Genomic DNA, 17358 nt, shown 5'->3' on the forward strand with positions numbered 1-17358 from the left:
CCCAAAAATCCGGACCGTTACCGGCGCTAGGATCCAGATCGACATAAGGCCGCCGGGACCCGTAGCAAGCCTATTAAGCATCCTGTACAGCTAGTACAATCCCAACCATGACAAACATTCATAAAACAATTAAAACTTTACCTTTAACCAGCTTGACCTGTGTATGCACTATGACTGAACTCATAGAACCCCTAGGGTCAGCATACCCTATGTCAAGCTCGGTCCAACACATACATCAACATAAAACTAAAACTCATGTACAAAGGGATTATCCAACTCGGGCCAAGCACAATACTATAACTCTGAACATATTGCACAACATTATTTTACAATACAACTCTTTTACATCATTACATAACTTTACAATACATCATGTCCACTACTATTCTATTACATATCATAACCATAGTCATATCCTGATGATCTCCCGATCTATCTCTGATCCTGCAAACCTGGGGTTAGGGGAGAGGGGTGAGCTATAAAGCCCAGTGAGCGGAAAAACATACAAGGAAAACAATTCATTTTAAAGTATGCTATCATGGAGTGCATCACAACACAAACATAACACATCAAGGATGAATTTGTCACCCATAGCCCTCAACATACCGTAATATGTCCAACTATACCAGGGGCGATGAGGCCACACCTAGTATTCACTTACATAACTCATGTCATAACATGTCCAACTACACTAGGGGCGATTAGGCCTCACCTAGTGTTCGCTTACATAGCATAGTGCCAGGGGCGACCTGGTCTTTCTATCTCATATCATACCATGTCATATCATGTCATATCATATCGTACTGAGGGCTAGAGGATCATTCAAGATTCATCCACATCACTTTCATCGTATTATGCAATGCATCATATTCGTGAATTCTAATGCAAACAACCTATTACATAACATGGTAATCATGATGCATGAACATGCTTAACATTTGATTTATTTTAAAACATGAGGTTCAGTTCCACTCACCTTTGACTAGCTCGGGGCCGACTCTGAAACGGCTGACACTGCTAAACACCTCGGATACTCGGGTCCGATCCTACACAGGTGGACTCCAGTGAGGTGCTAAACATACTCTAAACAACTCATAAACAACGCCCCAAAAAACCCTAAAAGCATCAAGGAAACATGCATACATAGCACTCATGAAAAGGCTGGACAGGGCACTTTCGGCGGCACTTTCGGCGGCCGAAGGTCTCTTCCAGAGACGAAAGTCATGCAGGTTCGGGGGCGCCTTCGGCAGCCGAACCCTCTCTCCAGAGACGAAAGTCAGGCACTTTCGGCGGCCGAACATCACCTTCGGCGGCCGAAAGTCTGCTTCGGCTCCAAAACAAAACTTTCGGGGGCAAGGTTTGGCGGCCTTTCCATGCATCCATAGGCAGGTTCGGCGGCCGAAACCACCTTCGGCGGCCGAACCTGAGTTCGTCCAGAACTCAGCCTCATGCACCAACAGCCCCCCAAACCATTTCAAACATCCCAAAACAAGCACCAAACTTCCTAACATATGCACAAACTCTTAACCATGCACAAAGGAGCTTAGCAACTTGCTTAAACTCCACAAACAACATCAAAAGCATACATGGATAGCTTATGACCCACATAGGCCAAAACCATCAAAACAACCCATAAGCTCACTTGCTCTTTCCCAATCATGCATACACTCTCCCACATGCATAAACTAGCTTAAACATTCAACATAACATCACATAACCAGGCGTAAACATACATTGGGCATAAAACCCACATAAACCTAAACATGCATATCTACCCATTAAAACTCCCATAAACTCACTTAAAACTTCATTTAAAACACTAGGAAGGTAAGGATCTACACTTACCTCTTGAAGATCGAGGGGTGGTGCGATCCCTAACTCGGAGGTGTGGAGGATCCAAGCTCCAAAAGCCTCCAAACTCCAAAACTTCTATTTGGGCTTCAAAACTTCAAAGTAAGGGTAGATCTCATGAAAAACTTGAGGGATGGGTAGAGAAAACATGAAAATGACCAAAGGAGGGCAAAAACTCACCTGAGCTCGAGAATGGGGAGAAAACTCGCCCATTTCCGATCTGAGGGCTCTTTATAGGTGGCCTGCTGAACCACCTTCGGGAGCCTAACGTGCCCCCTAAACTCATGCATGTTCGGCGGCCGAACTTGAGGTTCGGCGGTCGAACCTGGTTCATTCAAACAAGGCTTTCGGAGGCCAAAAGCGCTCCCGAAACCTTCCCATGTTCGGCGGCCGAACTTTACTTTCGGCGGCCGAACCTGGCAAATGCCTCCTTAGTCTTTTCTTTTTAAAAATTCAATTCTTTTTCATTTAAAACCATGAAATCAGTAAAAACATTTTAGAAATCACATTTTACTCCTCTAGAAGACTCTGGCATCATCAAAATTCCAAATTCCAACGGAGATTCCGCCGGAAGGTAGGGATTCCGATGCCGGAATCTAACCGGGTATTACATTCGTCCCCCCTTTAAGAACATTCGTCCTCGAATGTTCAAACAAACAGGCACAAGCATAAACACAACATAAGCACAATCATAACAATACATAAACTCTAGTCTATAAAGAAACACGGTATCACTGGAGTACGAACTCTCGGTCTCCCTGGTGCACTTTTCATCTTAAGGTGATTGTAAGGGACTTGCACCATAGGGATTTCCTTGTTTCCACACTTTCTAACTTGTGTGTCTGCGGTCCGTACTAACTGCTCAACATAGGTGAGATCCTCTATGATCTCCACCTCTGGTTCTTTCCAGAACCTCACTCGGACCCGACACGAACTCATATACCGTGGAAACATGGAAAAACGGATGGAGCTCTTCCTTTGAAGTAGGTAAATCTAACTCGTGGAATACATTCCCTATCCTTTGTAGGATTTCAAGGGTCCAATGTATTTGAGAGCTAATTTACCTTTCTGCCCATTATGAGTCACCCTCTCTTTAGGAGACACCTCCAGCAACCTCAACTTCTTCGAGAACCTCCTCCTGCTTCCGCTGCGCACTCTGATAAAACTCTTCTTTCTTCTGAAACTCTACGTACCTTTTGCGGCAACTTCAAAACTCTCCTGCTGACTCACAGCAGTTCCGATTCTTCTCATTCTTTGGTTACTGATCTTCTTCTTACTGCACTAAGGGATGGGATAGCTGCCAAGTGGTTTTCGGTTGAGGGCATCTCTCAAAATATTTGCCTAACCGTAAAATGAACCTTGAAGTCATAACCACTACACAGTTTTTACCCATCTTCTCTGCCACCGGTTCTTCCCCCTTGACTCAAGATGTATTGCAAGCTCTTTCGACCCGTAAGGATCTACCATCATACCTTATACAGGCATCGCCTCCACATCTTGAGTGCAAAGATTATCATCGCCATCTCTAGATCATGTGTAAGATGATTCAACTCATGCTCCTTCCGCTACTTAGAAGCATAAGCAATCATCCGGCCACTTTACGTTAACACACAATCTAGTTCCACTTGGAACGCATCACAGGACACTGTGACATCTTCATTACTGGCGGACAGAGCCACCACTGGTGCTGACATCGACATTTCCTTCGGCTCTTCAAAGCCTTCTTCACACTGAGTAGACCACACAATCCTCTGGTTCTTTTTGATCCATCTGGTCATAGGAGCGGCAACTCTAGGGAAGTTCTGGATGAACTTTCCAGTAGGTAACCGGCCCACCCCAAGGAGCTCTTGATCTTTGACACGATAATGGGCCCGGGCTAGTCAGCTACAACTTTAACTTTCTCGGGTCTACCTCACTTTTCTCTTCTTTCCCGACATTTCATGACCCAAGAAAGGTATGCTCCTCGACCGAAACTCACATTTGGAGAACTGGGCATCCAAGCCATGTTCTCTCAGGATCTGCAATCCTGATTTCAGATAATGGGCATACCCTTCTGCATTTCTGGAACTCACCGAGGTACCGTCAATGAAGACAACAACGGAGTGATCCAGAAACCGACTAAAACTTTGCTTATGAGACCCATGAATGCTGTAGGGGCGTTCATTAACCCGAACGACATTCCTAGACTCATAGTGCCCATATCTGGCTCTAAACACTGCTCTCTGAATACCTTCTTCCTTGATCTTAACTGATAGTACCTGGACTTCAGATCTATTTTGGAAGGGCAACCAGCTTCTGCTAGCTGGCTTAAAATAGATCGTCAATCCAAGGTAACAAATACTTGTCCTGGGTAGTGACTTTGTTCAACGACTTGTAGTCGATACATAGTCCTTGAGATCCATCTTTCAACCTCGCAACAACACTGGAACACCCCAAGGTGAGGTGCTCAATTAGATGGGAACCCTTGTCTACCAACTCTTGCAACTGATCCTTACAACTTTTTCAACTCTGTTGATACCATCCTGTGGGGAGAGATAGAGATTGGTCCAATTCCATGCATTACATCTCTTTTGAACTCTATCTCCCTGACAGGCGGTAGTCCTGGGAACTCATCTGGGAAACATCTACGAACTTTTCTGATTACGGCCATTGAGGCGGCTCCCTGACTCGACTGCTAAACATTCTCACATAAACTAGAAACCCCTGACAACCTCTCCTGAGCAACATACGAGCCTATAAGGCTGATAACAAACCTCTAGGTATCCCTACTCTGTCCTCTCTAAGGACTACCTCTGATCCATCCAGACCTCTGAACTTGACCACCTTGTCTCTGCAGACTTAGGTAGTACCACTAGTAGAAGAACCAATCCAACCCTAGAATGACGTCAAACAGTCAAATCTAGAACCGCTAGGCCAGCTGGAAGGCATCTACTCACAACATACTCTGAACTATACCGGCAGACTGACTCTGCCATTGATGGATCACACTTGGGTCCACCGACCCAAAGGGGATACTCTAACTTATAAGCTATCAAGCCCAACCTCCCAATGACTCGCAAGCAAACAAAGAAAGAGAAACATTAGGGTTCATAAAACATACACATCAGAACATACTAGAGTGAGATTACCTGATCCCATCGGGTTCGATGTGTTAGCCTCCTGCTGGGTCATGGCGAAGATCCGCGCTGAAGCTGATGGACCTTCTCCATGGGAACCTATTGAAGAAGGAACTATCCCTCTTCCTCTGCCTCTGCCCTGCGCCATGGCTGGAGCTCCTGGCTGAGCCACTCTACCTGGAGCTGTCTGCTGGGACTGTGTCACCAAGGTCGCGGTGGGACACTCACGTGCCATGTGCCCCTCCTGTCCACACCTGAAACATGCCGTTGTCCCCACCAAACAGACTCTCTTGTGCGGCCTACCGCACCTCGTACATCTGGAGTTACCCGAACCAGAGCTCGAACCATCACTTATACCCATACCAGACTTTATCTGATCCCAGAACTTGCTCTTCTTCGATCTTCTGAGGCCTCTGCCTCCCTTCTTACTCTTTGTGACAGCCTCGCTCAGAGGGGAGAGATTAACATCACTTGTCCCCGGGACTTTGGAACCCGAAGACTGTGCCACGTACTGTTTAACTGTCCCTTGAATGATGGCACTAGCCTCCATTTTCCATGCCATATCCACTATAGCATGGAAACTCTCCCTTTCTGCTGATTGAATCAACGAGGAATACCTGGAGTGAAGCTTCATAACATATCTCTTAGACTTCTTCAGGTCTGTGTCAAGACCTTGTCCTGCAAACGGCAACAGCTCCAGGAACCTGTCTGTAAACTCATCTCCGCTCATCTCTTCCGTCTGCCTTAGCTGCTCAAACTCAATCATCTTCAGTTCTCTGGAACTATCTGGAAATGCCCATCCTGCAAACTCATTGGCAAACTGCTCCCAGGATAAGCCTTCCAACCTTGGGTCCACATAGTTTTTGAACCATTCCCTTGCCTTCTTGCATTTCAATGTGAACCCTGCCATCTGAATGGCTCTACTGTCATTTGCTCCCAACTCATCAGTTATCATCTTCACCGTTCTGAGGTACTCAAAAGGGTCATCTCCTGATTCAAACTTGGGGGCACCCAACTTTAGGTAGTCTGTCATCTTCATTTTACCCCCAACTGATGAACCAGGTTTGGGTATCTGGATATCAGGGACTATTGGTTCTACTGGTGGTGGTGGAGGTGCAGCATTCCCTGGGTTAGAGTTTGCTGGACTTGGGTAGAAAGATGAGGATGGAAACATGGGGTACTGTGGGTACGGTGGGTAAAAGGGAGGGTAGGGCATAAAGGTGGGATATGGGTTATAGCTAAAGAAATCCGATGTACCTCCCATCGGATACCCCGCCCCTTGCGGGTAGGGTGGATACTGTGGTGGAACAAAGCCCGAGGCCTGAGTGCCTCCTTGGGACTCTCCCATATCCTCTTCTGACATACTCATGCCCAAACTACTATCTCTTCTCTGGTTATCCTCCTCTGTTTCCATCACATCCGATGATATATCACCCTGAACTGATCTCCTCCGACTTGCACCAAAAGACCTTCTAGGGTCCCTTGATGTACCTTCCCTGATTTTCCTACAAGATCTTGCCCTCTGCAGAGCAGGGGAATGGGCATCCATGCCCTCATTCTCTGGCGGAGCTTCAGTCAATCTGGCAGATCGATGAGTTCCTCTCATCTTAACTTCTGAAAACATAACATATCACATAATTATTAGCATCATACGGTCCATGTGGAAACACATGAACCGACCGCACAGACATAGCATAACATTACTGCACATGCACATCATTATGGCATTTCACATTATCATACAAGACAGGACTCCACATCCTATCCTAGTGGACATGATCTCTCCTACTGTGCTTGCCCTTCTATAACCTCTATGAGCCCGACACACTATAGGTCCGACCATGTGAACCTAGGGCTCTGATACCATTCTATAACGACCTAAAAATTCAGACCGTTACCGGCGCTAGGATCCAGATCGGCATAAGGCCGCCGGGACCCGTAGCAAGCCTATTAAGCATCCTGTACAGCTAGTATAATCCCAACCATGAACAAACATTCATAAAACAATTAAAACTTTACCTTTAACCAGCTTGACCTGTGTATGCACTATGACTGAACTCATAGAACCCCTAGGGTCAGCATACCCTATGTCAAGCTCGGTCCAACACATACATCAACATAAAAGTAAAACTCATGTACAAAGGGATTATCCAACTCGGGCCAAGCACAATACTATAACTCTGAACATATTGCACAACATTATTTTACAATACAACTCTTTTACATCATTACATAACTTTACAATACATCATGTCCACTACTATTCTATTACATATCATAACCATAGTCATATCCTGATGATCTCCCGATCTATCTCTGACCCTGCAAACCTGGGGTTAGGGGAGAGGGGTGAGCTATAAAGCCCAGTGAGCGGAAAAACATACAAGGAAAACAGTTCATTTTAAAGTATGCTATCATGGAGTGCATCACAACACAAACATAACAAATCAAGGATGAATTTGTCACCCATAGCCCTCAACATACCGTAATATGTCCAACTATACCAGGGGCGATGAGGCCACACCTAGTATTCACTTACATAACTCATGTCATAACATATCCAACTACACCAGGGGCGATTAGGCCTCACCTAGTGTTCGCTTACATAGCATAGTGCCAGGGGCGACCTGGTCTTTCTATCTCATATCATACCATGTCATATCATGTCATATCATATCGTACTGAGGGCTAGAGGATCATTCAAGATTCATCCACATCACTTTCATCGTATTATGCAATGCATCATATTCGTGAATTCTAATGCAAACAACCTATTACATAACATGGTATTCATGATGCATGAACATGCTTAACATTTGATTTATTTTAAAACATGAGGTTCAGTTCCACTCACCTTTGACTAGCTTGGGGCCGACTCTGAAACGGCTGACACTGCTAAACACCTCGGATACTCGGGTCCGATCCTACACAGGTGGACTCCAGTGAGGTGCCAAACATACTCTAAACAACTCATAAACAACGCCCCAAAAAAACCTAAAAGCATCAAGGAAACATGCATACAGAGCACTCATGAAAAGGCTGGACAGGGCACTTTCGGCGGTCGAAGGTCCCTTCTAGAGACGAAAGTCATGCAGGTTCGGGGGCGCCTTCGGCGGCCGAACCCTCTCTCTAGAGGCGAAAGTCAGGCACTTTCGGCGGCCGAACATCACCTTCGGCGGCCAAAAGTCTGCTTCGGCTCCAAAACAAAACTTTCGGGGGCAAGGTTTGGTGGCCTTTCCATGCATCCATAGGCAGGTTCGGCGGCCGAAACCACCTTCGGCGGCCGAACCTGAGTTCGTCCAGAACTCAGCCTCATGCACCAACAGCCCCCCAAACCATTTTAAACATCCCAAAACAAGCACCAAACTTCCTAACACATGCACAAACTCTTAACCATGCACAAAGGAGCTTAGCAACTTGCTTAAACTCCACAAACAACATCAAAAGCATACATGGATAGCTTATGACCCACATAGGCCAAAACCATCAAAACAACCCATAAGCTCACTTGCTCTTTCCCAATCATGCATACACTCTCCCACATGCATAAACTAGCTTAAACATTCAACATAACATCACATAACCAGGCGTAAACATACATTGGGCATAAAACCCACATAAACCTAAACATGCATATCTACCCATTAAAACTCCTATAAACTCACTTAAAACTTCATTTAAAACATTAGGAAGGTAAGGATCTACACTTACCTCTTGAAGATCGAGGGGTGGTGCGATCCCTAACTCGGAGGTGTGGAGGATCCAAGCTCCAAAAGCCTCCAAACTCCAAAACTTCTATTTAGGCTTCAAAACTTCAAAGTAAGTGTAGATCTCATGAAAAACTTGAGGGATGGGTAGAGAAAACATGAAAATGACCAAAGGAGGGCAAAAACTCACCTGAGCTCGAGAATGGGGAGAAAACTCGCCCATTTCCGATCTGAGGGCTCTTTATAGGTGGCCTGCTGAACCACCTTCGGCAGCCAAACGTGCCCCCTAAACTCATGCATGTTCGGCGGCCGAACTTGAGGTTCGGCGGCCGAACCTGGTTCATTCAAACAAGGCTTTCGGAGGCCAAAAGCGCTCCCGAAACCTTCCCATGTTCGGCGGCCGAACTTTACTTTCGGCGGCCGAACCTGGCAAATGCCTCCTTGGTCTTTTCTTTTTAAAAATTCAATTCTTTTTCATTTAAAACCATGAAATCAGTAAAAACATTTTAGAAATCACATTTTACTCCTCTAGAAGACTCTGGCATCATCAAAATTCCAAATTCCAACGGAGATTCCGCCGGAAGGTAGGGATTCCGATGCCGGAATCTAACCGGGTATTACAGTCCTCTCTGGGTCAGTGGACCTAGATGTGACCCATCATTGGCAGAGTCAGTTTATCAGTTCAGTCCAGTGTTTATAGAGGATAGATGCCTTCCAGCTGACCTTGTGGTTCTAGAGTTGACAGATGTTGATGTCATTCTAGGGATGGATTGGTTATCTACCTATAGTGCTACCTTGCACTGTAGGGACAAGGTAGTGAGTCTCAGAGACCAGGATGGGTCAGAGTGTGTCTTCAGAGGAGACAGGAGAGGGACACCTAGGGGTTTGATCTCAGCCCTCCAGGCTTGTAGGATGTTGAGGAAAGGGTGTCAAGGGTTCCTAGCTTATGTGAGAGAGCTAGACAGTCGGGTTAGGGAACCGTCCTCAGTACCAGTTGTTAGAGAATTTCCAGATGTGTTTCCTGAAGAGCTTCCAGGACTACCACCTGATAGGGACATAGAGTTCGAGATAGAGTTGATGCCCGGTACCAGACCGATCTCTATTCCTCCCTATAGGATGGCACCAGCAGAGTTGAAAGAGTTGAAAGAGCAGTTACAGGATTTGGTAGCTAAGGGTTTCATCCGCCCGAGTACCTCACCCTGGGGTGCTCCAGCATTATTTGTCAGAAAGAAGGATGGACCCCTTCGACTTTGTGTCGACTACAGACAGTTGAACAAAGTCACTATTAAGAACAAGTATCCTTTACCCAGGATCGATGATCTATTCGACCAATTGACAAGAGCAGGTTGTTTTTCGAAGATAGATCTGAGATCCGGATACCACCAGTTAAAGATCAGAGAAGAGGATGTATCCAAGACTGCGTTTCGGACTAGATACGGGCATTATGAGTTCCTAGTGATGCCGTTCGGGTTGACTAATGCCCCTGCAGCATTCATGGATCTCATGAACAAGGTTTTCAGGGAGTACTTGGATCGTTTTGTGATCGTCTTTGTAGATGATATTTTGGTGTACTCCAGGAATGCAGCAGAACATGCCCAGCATTTGAGGATCGTTTTGCAAACCTTGAGAGAGCATGGCTTGTATGCCAAGTTCTCCAAATGTGAGTTCTAGCTCAGGAGCATTTCCTTTTTAGGACATGTAGTATCAGAAGAAGGAATAGCAGTAGATCCCCAGAAGGTAGAAGCAGTAGCCAATTGGCCTACACCCATGACCGTGACTGAGATCAAGAGTTTTTTGGGTTTGGCAGGCTACTATCGGAGGTTCGTTCAGGACTTTTCGAAGATAGCTGCTCCTATGACCAGACTGACCAGGAAGAATCAGAAGTTCGTATGGTCAGAGGATTGTGATGCGAGTTTTGAAGAGTTGAAGAGACGGTTGACTTTAGCACCGGTGTTAACTCTGCCGATCAGTGATGAAGACTTCACAGTATTCTGTGATGCATCCCGAGTGGGATTAGGTTGTGTGTTAATGCAGAAAGACAGAGTGATAGCTTATGCTTCTAGACAGCTGAAGAAGCACGAGCTGAACTACCCGACACACGATCTTGAGATGGCAGCTGTTATCTTTGCACTTAAGATGTGGAGGCATTACCTCTATGGGGTAAAGTGTGAGATCTATACGGATCATAAGAGCCTGCAGCACATCTTGAGTCAGAGAGAATTAAATTTGAGGCAAAGACGGTGGGTAGAATTGCTTAGTGATTACGATTGCAAGATCCAGTATCATCCGGGTAAGGCTAATGTTGTAGCTGATGCCTTAAGCCGGAAGTCACTTGGCAGTTTATCCCACATTGCAGTAGAGAGAAGACCGGTGGTGAAGGACTTTTACAGACTCATGGATGAAGGACTACAGTTGCAGTTATCTGGTACAGGTGCTTTGATTGCACAGATGAGAGTTACACCAGTGTTTCTAGAGCAAGTGGCTCTGAAACAGCACGAAGACCCTGAGTTAGTGAAGATTGCCAGGACTGTTCAGTCTGGTAACAGTGCAGAGTGTAGATTTGACAATGAGGGGATTCTTCGACACGGTAAAAGATTATGTGTACCAGATGATAGCAGTTTGAAGGAAGACATTATGAGGGAAGCTCATAGTGCAAGATATAGCATTCACCCTGGAGCCACCAAGATGTATCAAGATCTGAGAAGGGTGTATTGGTGGCCAGCGATGAAAAAGGAAGTAGCACAGTTTGTGTCAGCCTGCGAGACATGTCAAAGGGTGAAGCTAGAACACCAGAAGCCGGCTGGAATGCTTAACCCACTGCCGATCCCAGAATGGAAATGGGAGAACATCGCTATGGATTTTGTAGTGGGGTTACCAGCGACGTCCAACAGGCTAGACTCCATATGGGTGATTGTGGACAGACTGAAGAAATCTGCTCACTTCATTCCAGTCAGGAGCAACTATTCTGTGGACAAGTTGGCGCAGGTCTATGTAGAAGAAATAGTCAAGCTGCATGGAGTTCCAGTGTCGATCGTATCAGATAGAGGACCTCAGTTTACCTCCAGGTTTTGGCGGAGTCTGCAAGCTGCTATGGGCACAAGGTTGGATTTCAGCACCGCTTTCCATCCACAGACAGACGGTCAGTCAGAAAGGACCATCCAGACCATAGAAGATATGCTGAGAATGTGTATGTTAGACTTTGGCGGTTCTTGGAGGCAGCATCTACCTCTGGTGGAGTTTGCCTACAACAATAGCCATCATGCTAGCATAGGGATGGCCCCTTATGAAGCCCTGTATGGGAGGAAGTGCAGAACACCTGTTTGCTGGGAAGAGGTAGGAGAGAAGGCTCTTGCAGGGCCAGAGTTAGTTGAGATTACCAGCAAGTTAGTGCCTGTGATCAGAGAGAGAATCAGAACAGCTGTAAGCAGACAGAAAAGCTATGCAGACATCCGTAGGAAGCAGATAGAGTTCCAGGAGGGGGATATGGTATTGCTGAAAGTGTCTCCAATGAAAGGAGTGGTTCGCTTTGGAAAGAAGGGTAAATTGGCTCCACGGTACATAGGTCCCTTTGAGATTTTGCAGAAGATCGGGAATGTGTCGTATAAGCTGGATTTACCTACATCGATGGAACGAATTCACCCGGTATTTCATGTTTCTGTGTTGAGAAAGTTTGTGTCAGATCCAGAGAAGGTTCTCAGTGAACCTGATGTCGAGATCCTTGGAGATCTCACATATGTCGAGCAGCCAGTGAGGATCTTGGACACCCAGATTCGAAAGCTGAGAAACAAGGAAATACCAATGGTGAAAGTCCTGTGGAACCACCACAACATAGAAGAGTGCACTTGGGAGACACGGGAGTCTATGCTCCAGCAATATCCATATCTGTTTTAAGGTTAGGTTTTCCCCTTTGCTATGTGTTTATGTGTATTTGTGTTTCGTTGTTTGAGGAACATTCGGGGACGAATGTTCTTAAGGGGGGGAGAATGTAATACCCGGCTTGAGTCCGGCATCGGAATTCCTATAGTCTGGTGGAATTTCGGGTGTCGGAACCCTCGAGAAGGGTAAGACATATGTTTTCATGTGTATTTTAGAGTTTTGAAGGTTTTAAGTATAATGTAAAATGAGTTTTTGAAAGAAAAGCAACAAGGGAGAAATGCAAAGGTTCGGCCGCCGAAGGTCACTTTCGGCCGCCGAAGGTCACTTTCGGCTGCCGAATATTGCATGGTTTCGAATTCACATTCGGCTGCCGAAGGTGGTCTGGCCAGCCACCTATTTAAGGGCCAAGGGTCGGTGGAAGGAGGATATTTCTCCTCCACTTGCAGCCAGAGGTGAGTTCAAGCCTCTCTCAAGTTGACTTTCATGTTTTTCATGTTTTTCACCAAATCTTTCAAGGGTTTTACGAGTTTTGGTGTGTTTTGAAGGTTTTGAGCAAAAATAGCAAGTTTGATAGTTTGGAGCTTTGGAAGAGGTTTTCTCCATTTCTCCACGTTAAGAGCACTCATCCTCAAGTTCTTAAGGAGGTAAGGGTGGATCCTGAACTTCTTTGATGATTTTTAAAGGTTTTATGGAAGTTTGATGGGTAGTATGCATGAGTAGGTGTAGGTGAGAGGTTTGGGAGATGTTGATGTTCAAGCATGTTAAGTGTTGTTTGAGGTTTTAGAATAGTTTTGAACCTCTTTATGCATGATTTATGGTATGTGCTAGTTGGGAGTAGTTGATATGCATGTTGGGTACGTTTTGGGTAAGTTTTGCATGAAACAGAGCAGGATTCTGCCCAACGGGCAAAACCAGGTTCGGCCGCCGAAGGAAGATTCGGCCGCCGAACCCCTTGTGGAGGCAGTTTCGGCTGCCAAAGCTTGCCCCCGAACTTTTGGACTTTCGTCTCTGGAGGCAAGGTTCGGCCGTCGAAAGTGCCGCCGAAGGTTGAGTTTCGTCTCTGGACGAGACTTTCGGCTGCCGAAGGTGCCGCCGAACATGCATGAGTTTCGTCTCTAGAGGGGAGTTTCGGCCGCCGAACCTGCCGCCGAAAGTGCCCTGTCCAGCTTTCTTTTGCATGTTTTATGTGCTTGTTTTAGGATCTGTTAGAGGGGGCGTTTGGGGAGTTTCTTAGAGCTGTTCGTGAGTTAGTTTGGTCCCTCATTTGAGTCCACCTGTGTAGGTACGGACCAGAGGAATCAGGGAAGTCAGCAGTGAGCACAGGTTCCGACCTGCAGAGTTAGTACAGAATCAGCCAGAGGTGAGTGGAACTTCTCTTTTCAGAACTAAACTATTTGGAGCATATGTCATGCATCATAAGATTATAGTAGGATGCTTGCATTAGTTTCACGAAGATGACGCATTGCATATACGATGTGTATGAGGCTGTGGATAGACCAAGGTGACTCCAATAGCCCAAACTCTGTTATAAGACCTGGCCGGGCCAGGCAGCCATCTGTAGGTAAGACCTGACTAGCTCAGGCAGCAGAGATAGTAAGACCTGGCTGGGCCAGGCAGGCAGAGTGTAGGACCTGGCCGGACCAGGCAGATTGAGGTTGTAAGACCTGGCTAGGCCAGGCATCCTTTGAGTGGGATTGTTGGTGGTCATGTCTGTCCCTGAGATGATGTGCTGTAGTGCATTCCATAAGATCATGTTTTCAACTTATGGTTTATATCGTTCTGCTCATTGGGCTTGTATAGCTCATCCCTCTCCCCTAATCCCAGTTGTGCAGGTTTAGAGTCCAGAGGGAGTCCAGCAGAGTGTGAAGAAGCAGAGTTATGTAATAGCTAGTATGGACATGTTGATGTAAAGAGATAATGTATAGTGTGTAGCTTAGTGCTTGACTTATAAGAGTTGTAATCCCTTGTGGTAATCACATGATCAGTTTATGTATGTTTCTTTGAATGTTAATGCATATGAGAAATCCAGGCTTAACATTATGAGTTATTAGACCAGAAAGAGTGCATGCACAGGTTAAGCCCTAGAGGAAAGAAAAGTTTCAATAGAAAATGTATGATCATGTATGGGATTTCACAGGTACACAGACAGTATAGCAGGCTTACTACGGGTCCCGGCGACCTTAAGTCGATCTAGATCCTAGTGCCGGTAGCAGTTCAGTTTCCGGGCTGTTACAGAACTTGTCACCACTTAGCCCTCTATACAGTCCAATTATGCCAAGGGCGTAGTGCAGGCTCGCCTGGACTTCCATAGCATACATACATATCCAATCATGCTGAGGGCGTAGTGCAGGCTTACCCGGACTTCCATAGTCTGTCGTGTCATACCATATAAGGGCTAATGGATCATTCAACATTCATCCACACCAACAACATAATGTGCAATGCGACATATTCGTGAATTCTAATGCAAGCACCCTAATATATCTCATGGCATTCATGATGCGTGAATCATGCTAAAACATTCATTATTTACTTTGAAAACATAGAGAGTTATTCCACTCACCTCTGGCTAGCTCTGACAAGACTCGAAAGCAGCTATCTCACTGCTGGGGTCCTCGGTTCCTCGGGTCCGAACCTACACAGGTGGACTCAAATGAGGGACCTAACAAACATGAATATGACTCTAAAATACTCCCAAAAAACCCCCTAAAACACCTCAAAACATCCATAGAAAACATGCAAAGGAAGGCTGAACAGGGCACTCTCGGTGGCAGGTTCGGCGGCCGAAAGTCCCTCCAGAGCCGAAAGTCATGCAGGTTCGGCAGCACCTTCGGCGGCCGAAAGTGCCCTCCAGAGACGAAAGTCCATTTTCGGGGGCAAGCTTTGGCAGCCGAAAGGCTTGCCTCACAGACAGGTTCGGCGGCCGAAAATCCTTTCGGCTGCCGAACCTGGTTTCTCCCAAAGGGCAGAAACTCAGCTCTTCCATGCACACTTTCCTCCCAACCTTCCAAATCAAGCATCCAACTCTCTTAAAGCATGCATACACACATACATCAACACCTAGGGGTCTCAAACTATCCTAAACCCCAACTACAATACATCAAACATGCTTATCCAACATACATTGTCCATATAATCACATAAAACCTAACAAAGCTCAACTAACCTAAGCATGCATTTCTACCCTATGAATCAACTTAAAACTTGTTTAAAACATACTATAAGCTCAAGATCGGCTATTACCACTTGAAGATCGAGAGAGAGAGACGACCTAAACTTGGAGAACCAAGGAAAAGAGCTCCTGAGTCTTCCAAGCCTCAAAACTTGCTTTAATGCTCAAAATCTTCAAAACAAAGTGAAAACTCATGAACATCATGAAAGATTTGAAGGAAGAGACTCAAAATCGGCGAGGGACGGCGGAGAACTCACCTTGGCCGAAAATGGGGAGAAAAGCTCGCCCATTCGGACAAGGAGACCCTTTTATAGGTGGCTGGCCAGGCCACTTTCGGGGGCCTAACGTGCCTCCGCATGCATGCCATGTTCGGCGGCCGAACCTGGACTTCCCTCACTTATGCCTTCGGGGGCCTAAAGCACTCCCGAAGTGCATGCATGTTCGGCGGCCGAACTTGATGTTCGGCGGCCGAACTTGAGGTTCGGCGGCCGAACCTGAGTCTTCCTCTCAAGCCCATTTTCATTCAAAACTTAATTTCTTTCTTGCTTAAAACTATAAAGTACATAAAAACATTTTATGAAAACATGGTTTTACGCTTCTAGAGGTTTCCGACATCTGAGATTCCACCGGACGGTAGGAATTCCGGTACCGGAGTCTAGCCGGGTATTACAGAAGAAAACTTACTGAACGTGAAAAAGTAAGTGTGGGGGAGTGTGTCTCAGCTGTCATTCAAAGAAAACTTCCAACCAAATGCAAGGATAGAGGAATGTTTGCCGTTTCATGTAAAATAGGCAACGTGGGGATAAAGAAGGCCATGTGTGACCTTGGGGCTTCAATTAATGTCATGCCACTTTCCATCTTTAACTTGTTAAATGCAGGTACACTCAAGGGCACCAGCATTGTAATCCAATTGGTCGACCGATCCGTTGTCTACCCCAAGGGAGTGCTAGAAGATGTGTTGGTGCAAGTGGACCAACTAGTCTTTCCAGCAGATTTTTATGTAATTGACATGGAGGAAGACAAGAGCAACACAACCTCTGACATTCTACTTGGAAGACCATTCTTAAGCATAGCTAGAACCAAAATTAATGTGCATGATGGCACATTAACTATGGAGTTTGAAGGGAAAGTTATCAAGTTTAATATTTATGATGCCATGAAATTTTCCAATGATGTTTCTCCTGTTTATGGCCTTGATATTATTGATGATTTATGATAGAGCATATTTTAGTCTACTTTATTATGATCTTATTGATGTTTATTTACACATTTCCTATCTAATTTTGTGGTTTTAATCATGTTTTGCAAATATTAGGTGTAAAGAGACAATCAAGAGAAAATGCTCTAAAAAATGCCAAAAAGTGCCAAAACTGGAAAAGCCACCTTCGGAAGCACCTTCGGCGGACGAAAGCCTTGTCCAGAGCCGAAACTCAACCATCTTCGGAAGCACATTCGGCGGCCGAAAGTCTGCTCCAGAGCCGAAAGTCCAGCTTCCGAAAACAAGTTTAGGCGGCCGAAAGTCCCCCCGAACTGCCTCTTCCTTATTCAAGAAGCCAAATCTTGAAGATCACATGTTTCCCACTTCATGCCATGCACATTCAAAATTCAAAAGGAGGCTCCACCTTCCTCTTTAGTG

The 17358-nt window shown here is 45.7% G+C and overlaps 1 protein-coding gene across 1 annotated transcript in view; it reads left to right on the plus strand.

The window, feature by feature from the left end:
- The window catches only part of LOC110617833, a gene marked incomplete at its 3' end in the record, with an annotated part of 55984 nt that extends 39058 nt beyond the window's left edge, over window positions 1-16926 (plus strand). The window contains exon 5 of the mRNA XM_043957752.1: window positions 16398-16926. Coding sequence (XP_043813687.1) covers window positions 16398-16926 — 529 coding nt within the window. The remainder of the gene's footprint in view (window positions 1-16397) is intronic.
- Window positions 16927-17358: the final 432 nt, after the last annotated feature.

Source organism: Manihot esculenta, chromosome 6, assembly GCF_001659605.2.
Source record: "Manihot esculenta cultivar AM560-2 chromosome 6, M.esculenta_v8, whole genome shotgun sequence".
In the NCBI taxonomy this organism is placed as follows: Eukaryota; Viridiplantae; Streptophyta; class Magnoliopsida; order Malpighiales; family Euphorbiaceae; genus Manihot; species Manihot esculenta.